General features: G+C 25.8%; 2 protein-coding genes across 7 annotated transcripts in view; both read right to left on the minus strand.

Moving 5' to 3' along the window:
• The window catches only part of LOC136076723 (usherin-like), a 765,758-nt gene that overhangs the window by 294,662 nt on the left and 458,366 nt on the right, over positions 1-12,730 (minus strand). The window lies entirely within an intron of this gene.
• Positions 2,237-12,730, minus strand: part of LOC136076720 (NACHT, LRR and PYD domains-containing protein 3-like) — a 49,313-nt gene continuing 38,819 nt past the window's right edge. For all 6 annotated transcript variants that reach the window (XM_065790096.1, XM_065790097.1, XM_065790101.1 and 3 more), the window contains 2 exons: positions 6,678-8,021; positions 2,237-2,867 (listed from right to left, as the gene is read on the minus strand). In XM_065790096.1, the coding sequence (XP_065646168.1) occupies positions 2,299-2,867; positions 6,678-8,021 (1,913 nt within the window). In that variant the 3' untranslated portion in view covers positions 2,237-2,298. The remainder of the gene's footprint in view (positions 2,868-6,677; positions 8,022-12,730) is intronic.

A 12,730-nucleotide genomic window follows, 5' to 3' on the forward strand; every position in this document is an offset into this window, starting at 1 on the left:
AACTACCATTGTCACAGTTCCCAGGTGAAATGCATTTACATGGTATGAACTTTGCAGGTCGTGGTACTAATTTAGATGAACGATTAGCTTCTACTGACGCATGCAAAGAATGGAGGAAACCTGTTGATGGAGTTGATAATGCAGCTTATCATCACAATTTTGCTTGTAAATACTTCAATGATACTGCAAAAAGAAATTTAGCTAATAAAATTATGATCAAAGAAATGGATGCCATAAAAAATCCAACAATACGTGAAGGAATTGAACGAGATATTATTAAACCTATTATATCATCTAAAGCAAAGTTTGGATTAGGTTCTTTGAACCCATATGAATAAGATGTTGAAAAAAACCACCAACAATCAGTAAAAAAGACAAAGATAAAGAATTAAAATGGACCGACAAATTTGCAAACGAGCTTCATAGACTAATTATAAATCATTTCAGAAAAAGAAAAGTTATTGTAAACGGAACCGATGAAATATGGGCTGCTAATTTAGTTGACGTGAAATCTTTTTCCAAATTCAATGATGATATAAAATACTTATTTTTTCAATGATGATTTAAAATACTTGTTTTTTCGAAGTATGGATGGATTGTTCCATTGATAAGTAAAACTGGAGTTGATGTTGCTAATGCTTTAAATAAAATTTTTAAAGAAAGAAATTGTCAAAAAATATAGCTAGATACAGGATTAGAATTTTATAATGAGCATGTTAAAGCGCTTGATGTTGAGTTATATGCAACTGAAAATGATGAAAAAAGTTGCGTAATTGAACGTTGGAATAGAACAATGAAAGATAAAATGTTCAAGTACTTTTCAGCTAATTCTACTAGAAAATATAATGACGTTTTGGATGAAATGGTAAATAAATACAACAGCACAAAGCATTCCTCAATTAAAATGACACCAGTTGCAGCTAGCGATAAAAAAAATGAAAATATTGTTTGGTTAAATCTAAATGGAAACGCACGATCAGAGTCTGTAAAACCAAAGTTTTCAATTGGTGATAGAACTAGGATAACTAAAAAGAAAGGAACGTTTGAAAAAGGATACACACCGAGATGGACTGAAGAGGTTTTTACTGTGTCACAAATTCAGTTCGCAGATCCACCAACGTATAAAATAACTGACGATAATGATGAAGAAATACAAGGCACTTTTTATGAACAAGAAATTAAAAAAACTGATCAAAACATATTTAGAATTGAAAAAGTTATTCGTAAACTCAAAAACAAATCATTAGTAAAGTGGTATGGATATCCTGAGTCGTTCAACTAATGGGTTGATAATAAAGAATTGATAAGTCCGAAGAATTTGTAATAGTATATGCTTTATTTTATGCATGAGCTTAACAATTACATTTACGTGTAGGTCCTCAATGAGCTGCGTCTAGATTTCACCTTATAATTATTATTTCTTTATTGAAATTAAAATTAAGTTAGTACCACGTCATTCTGGTTGAAGAGATCTCATAATATACATGTTGAAAAATGGTGAAGATTCATCATACTTTCTTAGAAAGTATGATTCATCTCCATAATAGGTAGAGATCACACACTTTTTTAGAAATGTTTGAAATAATACCATACTTTCCAAGCCATTTCTAAGCCATAGAGTTATTAAAAATGGTTGAAAATATACCATACTTTCCAAGCCATAGACTTATTTTTTGAAAATCTGCTTTTTTGGCTTGGAACCCGTATTTCCTTCTACTTCAAACCTCTATCAGTTCAAATCAAATTTCAAAACCTCTATTTTAATTTACCTCTATGTTATTGAAATTCAATTTATAAAAAAAGAAAACGAAAATAATTCTAGTTTTTATTTATTTATTTGTAACTATATATCTTATATTCCATTTAATAAAAATTATAATTATTGTTAATTAAACTAAAATTTTAAACATTTTTTTAAGAGGTTGTTGAAATAGTATAAAAACTTTTTAGTATGTTGCAATACTATAAATATATATTGAAGAAATAATTATGTTGCATAAAAATAATAATAACAATAATAATAATAATAATAATAATAATAATAATAATAATAATAACAATAATAAATAAAATAGTTTAATAAAATGATTATTTTACTATTACTAATATTTTAAAATAAAATATATTTTATTGATTTAAATTTTTAAACATATTAAAAATACAAAACTAAAATATTATTAAAACTAATACGTTTATTTTAATTATAAAATATTATATTAAATAATTCATTTAACAATTTGTAATTATTGTTTATATTTTACTTAAGATATTAAACATTTTTCTGTGTAATAAAGTTTTTTAATTCATCAAGTAATCAAAATATTTTCCACGGTACTCGATCGTAAACCTCTCGACATTCGAACAACGAATCCATTCACAAATCTCATCAAAGTAATTGATGTCGTCGTGAAGGTAAAGATATAATACTTCACAAAAATTAATCCACGGAAGAAAATTCTCTTCAAATTCTTTTTTCGTTATTAAATCACGTGAGATTCTTATCAACAATACTTCAATCTTATCTTTCGGTTTCCTTCCTTCAAATCTAATTGGAGACCAAAAGCTGACGTGGCGAACATTTGTAGAACATAGAATTATAAGATTTTTTTCTTCATCACTTAAAATATTTTTATCAACATTTAACTCCGATAACTTTCTTCCAGATTTAATGTAATGGCTTACGAAATAATTTTCACAAGAAGTTTTGTAAGAAGTTTTTCCATCATGAATCAAAATCTTCCACTCTCGTTCATGGACGATTAATTTTATTTCATCAGTAAATGATGATTGACTTTCATAAAAACATTCAATGAATAAATCAACGTAATAAGTTTTATCACATTGACGAGATAATTTAAGAAGACGATCTAAAGAAAAATATGAAATAACAAATAAATAAAAGTTAAAATAGTAATCGAAATTATAATATTATATATATTATAATATTCTACACATTATTATATAAATTAATATTAAGTTATAATTAAAGTTATATATTATTATGATATTTTATCATACACATATTTAACATTTTATTTAAAAATAATTTTTATTTATCACATTTTTAAAACAAAATAATTTTATTTTATTATAAATGTAACATGCTTAAAATAATATATGACAAATTACTTTATACGAACAAAAAAATAAGTACTTAGTTATTCATTTCAAACCAACGTAGAAATTTATTTAAATTTACAAAAATAACATCGTTCAGTTGTTTTAAAAATACAAAAGGAAATCGTTCTTCATTCAAACACAGATTTTAAATAAAAGTTTGTAAATCGAATTTGTCAAAAAAAAAAAAAAATTAAATTTAGAAATATGAAATCGAAAAGCTTCTTCGGCTATCTTTTTTTGAAATAAGTTATGTAAATAAAAACCATAACTCAAAGAGTTTTAAAGTTTAAATATGCTATTTTGACGTTGATTTGAAACTCACAGAGAATTTATGTTTTATAAATATATTTTTTTCTGTTTATAACTTGTATATTTCATAATATGAAATATATTATGAGATGCACTTTAATTAGAATAAACAATAAAATTTCACAGAGAAATAAGAAATACTTATAAAAGAAATAAGAACAGGTCACGAAAAACAAAAGATAATAATATTAAAATTTATTGAAAAATTATAGTCAAAATCTTAGTTAAAAATAATTTCATTGCTACGAGGGTTGTTGAAGCATAGCTACCAGGGTTGTTGAAACATCGCTACCAGGGTTGTTGAAGTATAACTACTAGGGTTGTTGAAGTATAGCTACCAGGGTTATTGAAACATCGCTACCAGGGTTGTTAACGCATAGCTACCAGGATTGTTGAAGCATAGCTACCAGGGTTGTTAAAGCATAGCTACCAGGGTTGTTAAAGCATAGCTACCAGGGTTGTTAAAGCATAGCTACCAGGGTTGTTAAAGCATAGCTACCAGGGTTGTTAAAGCATAGCTACCAGGGTTGGCATCAAATACATTTGATTAAATACGTTAATTCTAGATTCCCAAATAAAAACTCAACTAAAAGTATATATAAGTGGCATTTTTTAAACTGAACACAAATATTCATATTTTAGGTTAAAAAAAAACCCAATAACTTTTCAAGGCAAACCAGATAAAATGGTATACTAAATAAAAGAATGAAAACAAGTGAACAAATATCACTTAAAAACAAATTTTTAAATCAATTTAATGTTAAAAAATAAAAATAAAAACTAACAACGAATGTATTGCTTTCTACCAAAATAATGTTTTTTGCTAATAAAATGGAAAAATTTTTGTGTTAGAAATATTTAAAAAACAAATATTAAAAGTCGTTAAAAATCTTTATTTCATACAATCATTTTATAAATATATTTTTTTTGTTTTATATATTTGATATTTCTCTGTATTCTTTTTAAGCTAAAGTTACAAACGTTCTCGGCGAAAATTAAACATTCACTGTAAGCAGAAAAAAAATATATATATATTTACAGGAATTATATCCTTATTCCGCTAAGTAATAATGGACGATTAAAACTTGGACCGAGTGTTAAATAACAAAAAAAAGGTGGGAAATCGTGGAAATATATAGAAATTAAAAAAATTGAAAAGACAGTCAATTAAAATTACAATCGATTAGGATCTCAAAATATTGAAAAATCAATACGGCAAGCTTGATTTTGATGTTTATAATAAAAAAAATGAGCTTTAAATTTAAATCAAAACTACTTCAAAAATGTATAATTGATATCAAACGTTTAACTTCTCTACGGAATTATACTGTTCACTCTAATTAAACTAAATCAAACGTTCTGTTTATTCTTAAATTCTTATGAAATAATTTGATGTATCAAAAAAAAAAAAAAGATAGGCTCGATAAAAAAAAAAACGTATCGTAACTATCGCAACAATTTTTATAAAATGAGAATCTAGCGAATTGCGAATTAAAGTAAATTTTCGAGATTTTTTTGATCGCATTTTATAAAATGACTGTAAATCAAGTTTAAAGCTTGAAAATGTGTTGATTTTTAATTTAAACTGTGCTAGAGAAAATAAACAAATAAGTTTCTGTATAAAATATTATATTAAAAAAATTAAAATTGGAACAAAAAATTAATTGCGGTTTTCGTTTATATCATCTTTCTTTGACGTCATTAGCGTAGTTTAAGTCACTTGAAGAAAAGTGAAGTACGTGAGTTAGGGGTCGTCCATAAAGTACGTAAGCTCATAGGAGAAAGGGGAGAGGGGGGGGGAAAGGGGTCGAGGTCTTCAAAAAATGTACGAAGCGTATGGGGGTGGGGGTGGAGTGGAGGATTCAATTTAAAAGTACGTACTTCGATTTTCTAATTTATCACAATTAACCAGCTAATCAATAAAAAAGTTAAAATAGAGAGATATAGTAGAGGGTATAGTTTCCATCTATGCACACACATGCATGGGCGCAAATTTTCCGTCCCCCCACCCCTAAAAATAAAATATGGGCTGTAAATTTTGCATGGTCATAACTTTTGTAATTTACAATATTTGTTATTGAAATTTAAAATCTGTCGATAAATTTAAATAAGGCAGGGAGGAGAACCCAGGGGGCAAGCTTTTCAAGGCTTTTTGTTCCCAGGCCTCCGCCATACCAATTTTTTGCATGGCCCCCTCATTTGGCATAGGTATAAACATACTTAAGTTTGGCATTTGCACAATGTGTGAAAGTGTCCTATCCGGAACATCAAAAAATCTTGCGGGCGCACATACCATCTTTTATATACTGGCACTGAGTAAGGTGTAATTCAGGCAACCTATTTTTTAAGTTAACAAAAAACAAGTTTTAGCAATGCCATGGCTAATGAGTCGGAAGCCCCCCCCCCCCCACCAAAAAAAAACGCGTCATTAAGGTCTCAAAATTTTTGGCGTACGTAGTTTATGGACGACCCTTTACTAAGTGGACTACTAAATAAAGATAAACTTGTATATTATTATTAATTTACCAAAGTAATACCTATTAAGAAACAAAATGAATCAAAAAAGAACTCACATAAATTAAAAAACAATATATTTACCTTAAAAAAAAAACTCGAAAATTTAGGTAAAAAAAACAACGCTTGCTATGAACTGAATTAACTCTAATTTAAATTTAAAATCGCTGATATTAAAAAATGGTTCAATATTATTAATATGCAATTTATTATCAAATTGATACATATTTTTTTGTTGATAATCTTTGATTATTGTTAACTATAATTACTGATGACAACTTTAGCTTATTTTTAGTTTAGTAAAAAACACTTATCATCAAGTTAAAAAGTTTTAAAAACAATCATCCTAAAATGTCTAATAAATTTACAAAAATAAATTTTGCGAGTAATTTGCATCAAATTACAAAATAACTAATTTATAACTAACTCAATATTTATTTTAAAACCATTTTTTGTTTTTCTTTTGTTTTAAAAATAATTTAATTGACTTTAATCAAGTTTTTGTAGTTGTATAAAAATAAATAAATGTTATCATGTATATACATGATAACATTATAAAACAAACAAAAAAATTTAGAAATGACAGAATTACTCTACTTACCTCCTAAAAACATGCATTAACAGAAATATCTTTTTTTTTTAAAATAAGGTAAAAATTTATATATTTATCATATCTTATTAAGCAGCTTCATGCTTCTATACAGTGATCCATATTAATGCGTATTAGAACTTACCTAAAATAGAATACAAAAATTCTTTAGAACCATTTTTTGAAGGATTCAAGTTAACAAGAAATTTTAATAAACTATTTTGGCTTTTATTAGTTAATCCACAAATCATCGATAAGCAACTCTCCAGCTTTTTATTGTCTATAATCTCTTCACTACTTAAACAGTTATATGCATATACAGATGCACAAAACTCCATTATTGTTAAGTGTGCAAATTGATAATAACATCCAAGATTTGTTCCAATCTTTTCTATAAATCCAAAAAGATTACTTTCATTTTTATCAAAATCAATGATAAAAGTTTGAATTTCTTCTTCTGAAAAAATTACTTTATTATTAACAAACAATTCATATGCAATTTTACAAATATTTAAAATATATTTCTTATTGGAATCGTCTTCAATTATCTTATTCATCAATTCATTCGTATTTATGATGTGATTTTGAAAAAAGTATAAAAAAATGCTTGCATATAAATTTGTCATTGTTAAGAAAGAACTTTTATTTATTTCTTTTGAATCACTAATAATTTTACACATGGAACATAAATAAAATGGAACAGATGCCATGGCTTTTGCTATTGGAGAACCGTATAAAGTTTCTTTCACAACATCTTTTTTTTCATCACTAACGCTTTTTTCTATATAATTATGTATTCCTGTTTGGTTGAACCCCATTATTTGAATGGTTAACTTATTTCGATGCTCTGTAGATATACTTTGGTATTGATCAATTGCATAAACTCTACCAGCAACTACATACTTGTATTTTTGAATTTCTCTTAAAGCATTGAAGATTGGATAGTTACAACTTGAACTGCGATTTATCAATTCATTTAAAAATTTAAACTCATCTAATCCATCAATTATAAACAGTGCAGGATGATTACTAATATTAAAATCATTTATAATATCTTTGTAGAAAACATTTAGCAATTCATTAATATTAGAAATATTTTGATATTGATTAAGCCTTTTGCATTCCAAATAAAACACAAGTTCAACATTTTTCCAAATTAAATCGCTTGACCAATCAAGCAAACATTTTTGAAGCAACCATGTTTTTCCAATACCAGCTATTCCAGATATTAATATTACAGATTTTTCTATCGAAAAAACTTCACTATATGAAATAGGTGTATAGTTCATTTGTTTTTCAAGAAATTTATTTCGTTCCAAACTAAAAACAACATCCATTTGAGTATCAACTGCATCAACGAGGCATAGATCAACAAAGTTATTCATTAGATCAACATGTGCAGGTGCATTTAATGGTGGTTGCACTACATTTACTTTTCCATAATTTTCACGATAATATTTTTTCAGTGTTGTGCACATCTCTGATGTATCTAAATATAAACAATTCATCATCATCATCATCATCATCATCATCATCATCATCATCGTCATCATCATCATCATCATCATCATCATCATCATCATCATCATCATCATCATCATCATCATCATCATCATCATCATCATCATCATCATCTTAAATATTTTAGTATGCACAGGTATCATAGATTCGTATTCAGAAACTATAAATTACAAATTTAACATTTTATTTCTAAAATTTGAATTTACAATTTATTTGAATTCTTAACCAAGTTTTTATTTAGATTTTTGTTTCATTATTTTGAGTAAAGAGTTTCTTATTACATTTTGCGATTGGTTATGTTAAAGCAAGAAGCAATTGAAAGGCCATTTAAGATTAAGCCAATGATTACTTTTTTTTTATTAAAACATTAAAAAAAAAAAAAAAACAATTTTACATTGTTGTGTCTGAGTTAGTACATTTTGTGACAATTATTTTAGTAAATTAATTGAGTAAAAAATACAGGTGTGTTTTTGATTTCCTTTTTAAATAATTTTATTATCCATATACCTCTTATCACTCATTATTACACCAACCATATGTTTGAATGTTGTGATTTTATTCATTATTACACTACCATATGTTTGAATGTTGTGATTTTATTATTTATTACACTAACCATATGTTTGAATGTTGTGATTTTATTATTTATTACACTAACCATTTGTTTGAATGTTGTGATTTTATTCATTATTACACTAACCATATGTTTGAATATTGTGATTCTATTCATTATTACACTAACCATATGTTTGAATGTTGTGATTTTATTCATTATTACACTAACCATATGTTTGAATATTGTGATTCTATTCATTATTACACTAACCATATGTTTGAATGTTGTGATTTTATTCATTATTACACTAGCCATATTTTTGAATATTGTGATTCTATTCATTATTACACCAACTATAATATTTAAATGTTTTGATTTTGTTTACAGTACAAATTGGTATCACTCATTTGATTCATTTGATCAGACAAAACCCTTTAATAGTATTATCATTATAATTACCTAAATACAATTTAATATAATTTATTTAATTAAATATATTATTTATTTAAATAATTATAATTTATTGTTATAATATTTACATTACTTTTAATTAGTTTTGTTATCTCATTATGTTTTTATTATAGTTATAGTAATTTTCTAATTTTATTATAGTAAATTTTATAATTATTATTGTTGTTATTAATAGTAGTATTATTGTTTTAAAACTTTGTTTTCCAATATTTGCTACAGCAAATTTTTTTAAATACTAGGCATCAGATTAAAGACTGATAAAAGCAATAAATAGTTGTATTATTATTATTTTAAATATTCGCCTCTACCTAGTTTTAGGGTGAGTACGTAGGTGAGTTGTAAAATTTTATTATTGGGAAAAAACTTCTTTAATAAATATTAATCAGTGCTCTTTGTAACAAAGATTTTTTTCCAGCCCCTCCTCTTTCCAAAGAACAACACAATACAGAGGGCTTAAGTTAAACTTATTTCTAGTTTTTTGTTGACGAAAAACTTTAGTCTGAATATAGATAAAACCTTACATAATATCATTTTTACATGTGTTTTTATGATGTTGTTCCAAAATACTTTGCATTTTAAACTTTTTTGTTGCATTTTTACTTTAAACCTATATTTCAGTTTTGAGATAACATTGACAGAAATGCCTATGTCATCCCATGTGCCAAGCATCAAGTAAAAGTTGACAGAATGTCTTACATCTGATGAATCTTTCACAGTTACATGAAATAGTATCAAACAAACCTTAAATTAAAAGATTAATTTAAAAAAAAAAAGAAATGTACCAATACATCAAATGTCTAAAACCGACCTAAAACCAAAACATCAAATGTCTAAAACCAAATGTCAAAAATCTAAATATCGACAATTAAAAAATGTTAAAATCCACACTTAACAATGTTGCTTAATGTTGGTAAAAACAAAACATCAAAACCTGCAAATGAAAAAAATTACAGTGCCGCAGGATTTTGTCGTAATCAGATATTGAGTCATGTAATGTAGAACTTAATAGTTTGACAAATCTTGGAGAAAAAATTTTTAATCATTAAATAAGTTTTTTATATTTTTTTAAATAGGCACTATCAGAACTGAAGCTAATTGATATCTTTCAAAAAATAATATTACATTATATTTTATTTGCAATCGTACAACTTTTTAATGCTGCTTATTTTTAAAACGAAAATGTAGGTTAGTGCTAACATATATTAAAAATGCTTTCTCTATTTCGTTTGTCAATACTCCAATGATAATATTACCCCTTATGATGTAATTTAACATTTACAACATAAAACATACTACTGTCTATGTTACCCCATATAGGGATAATACTGATAGTTGAACCCTAAAAACAAAACTAATTATCTATCAATAATATTAGATAACTGATTAAAATCTTCATCATTTTCTGGCAGCATTATCATTAGTAAACATAAGAAATATAAATATATAACAAACATAGAAATATTGCATACCAAATTTAGTTTGTCACAGCTAAATTTATTTTCTAAAGATGCGTCAATGTTACCTTATATTTAAATTCTTGTATTCCAATAGAAAACATCAAGCATTAATTAGAAAAATATTTTTTAATGAAGTTTTGAGTTAAATTTACCATAGAAGCTTGACAGGAGCTTAGTTTTGACTTTTAATTAATAACATTTATTTGATTTGAATTCAAAGAAACAAGATAAAATATTGATGACATAGAAAATATGATAGCATAATTGATTATATATGATGTTATAGTTAATATCATTTTGAAAAGAGATCTTTAAGTTCTGTATTTCTAAAATTTTTTTGGAGTTTAACATTTTAAGTCTTTAAAACATATTTCTTTCTGTCTATAAGTACTGATTTGATTTAAACTGATATTGGTCAGATTAGCTGACCCCAAGTTTATTTCCTCCCAACAACAAATATATATTATTAAATATAATAGTAATTAAAATTCCTATTTTTGATTTATTTCTTCTTTTGGCTTGCATTGTAGCATGATCTAACCTAAAACCATAATCTTTGCAAAAAAGTTAAAATGAACTACACATGTTTGGTCCTTTGATGCCTCACAGTATTTTATTTTTTTATACTTAGTAGTTGTAGTGTTTTCAGTAAATGGTTGAGTTGTTCTACTCTTATAAATATTCTGCATAGTTCTCGAAACTTATATAGTGTCCGATGTCTCAACCATTTTTACAATCGTAAGTGGAGTCGCAAACTCTTTTAACTCAAAAATTGTCAAATAATTTATAATTAGTAGGCTGCATTCAACATCCAATATTGCAATCCATTATTTCACAACTTTATTTCTTAAACCTGCTGCGTCTTTAAAAACCTTTTTAATAAACTTCTCAAAGGCTTTTAATATAAAAAGTTTTTTTTAAATCGTGAGAAAATTATATATATACTTGCTGAATCATATTTACACATACACACAAACACACATAGATACACTACCGTCCATAATTATTTGAATTGTTATACTTTTCGAAATAAGATATCGAAGCTCTATTTACTATTTAGTCCCGTTAGATAAGTAATTAGATTAGATATATAAGTCCAATTAGATTAGTTTATAATTTACTTGCTTTTTAATCACCTTTAGCGACAATAACAACATACATATTCTTGAACAATAATAACTAATCCAATTTTTCAAAGTCAATTTTGTCACTAAATAATAAGTTTTTTCCACATCTTATGCATCATTAGGCGTTAGTTTGACATTAATTTTAATTCCTCCCATGAAAATCCAGTTGGAGAGAAATTTTGTGATTAGGGAAGCTAAATCATTTTAATCAATATTTGATTTTTATTGAACTCAATCAAATAACACATACAATTTTTTGAAAAATATGTCTTGGATTCAAGTCATTTTCTTCTGAATAAATAAATGGCTTCCCATTAACCTATCTTTCTGAAGGTGTAGCATGATTTTTTAAGTGTACAAATAAACTATTGTCATTACTTCCTCTACTTTTACAAAGTCACTGGTGGCATTTTAACCACAACAGCCCCCACCTTAATATTAAATTCACCATGTTTTACAGTCAATAACTCACACTGTTTTATCATACATTAAAGTATTTTTATTCAAGATAAACAAATTTATATTAAAACCAAAAAATTAAAACTTTGACACGTGATTCCACATTTACAATTATTAATGGACCATTTTTTTTTGTAGTTTTGCCTACTTTAACATTTTTATTATTCTTATGATTTTTATCAAAGCATTTAATCAAAATACTTTTAAATTATCTAATGCCCAGCTAACACTGGACATACAAAAACATACAATGTACGTTCAGTTTACGTCCTGAATGTCCTAGACCTTTTTGGAACTGAAATTTTTTTTTGGTCAGCGTTGAACATTCATAAGTCTTCTGAATGACATTTGAATGTGTGCCTTATTATAAAGAAACACAGATTAAACAAATATGTAAACTAAAAATTAAATCACGTTTTATTTGTGATGATTGGGAATATTAGGTTTTATATTTAACTTTTTGTAGACTTTTCGCTGATACATTATTTGATGGTTGTTAAATATGTGAGCCATTATCTATTTTATCTTAAACAAACATATAAATATATTTAAAAAAAAAAAAACTTTTATAGGGTTGTTTGGAATAGATTAGATTGTATGTTATTAA

Source organism: Hydra vulgaris, chromosome 02 (genome assembly GCF_038396675.1).
Source record: "Hydra vulgaris chromosome 02, alternate assembly HydraT2T_AEP".
Classification (NCBI taxonomy): domain Eukaryota; kingdom Metazoa; phylum Cnidaria; class Hydrozoa; order Anthoathecata; family Hydridae; genus Hydra; species Hydra vulgaris.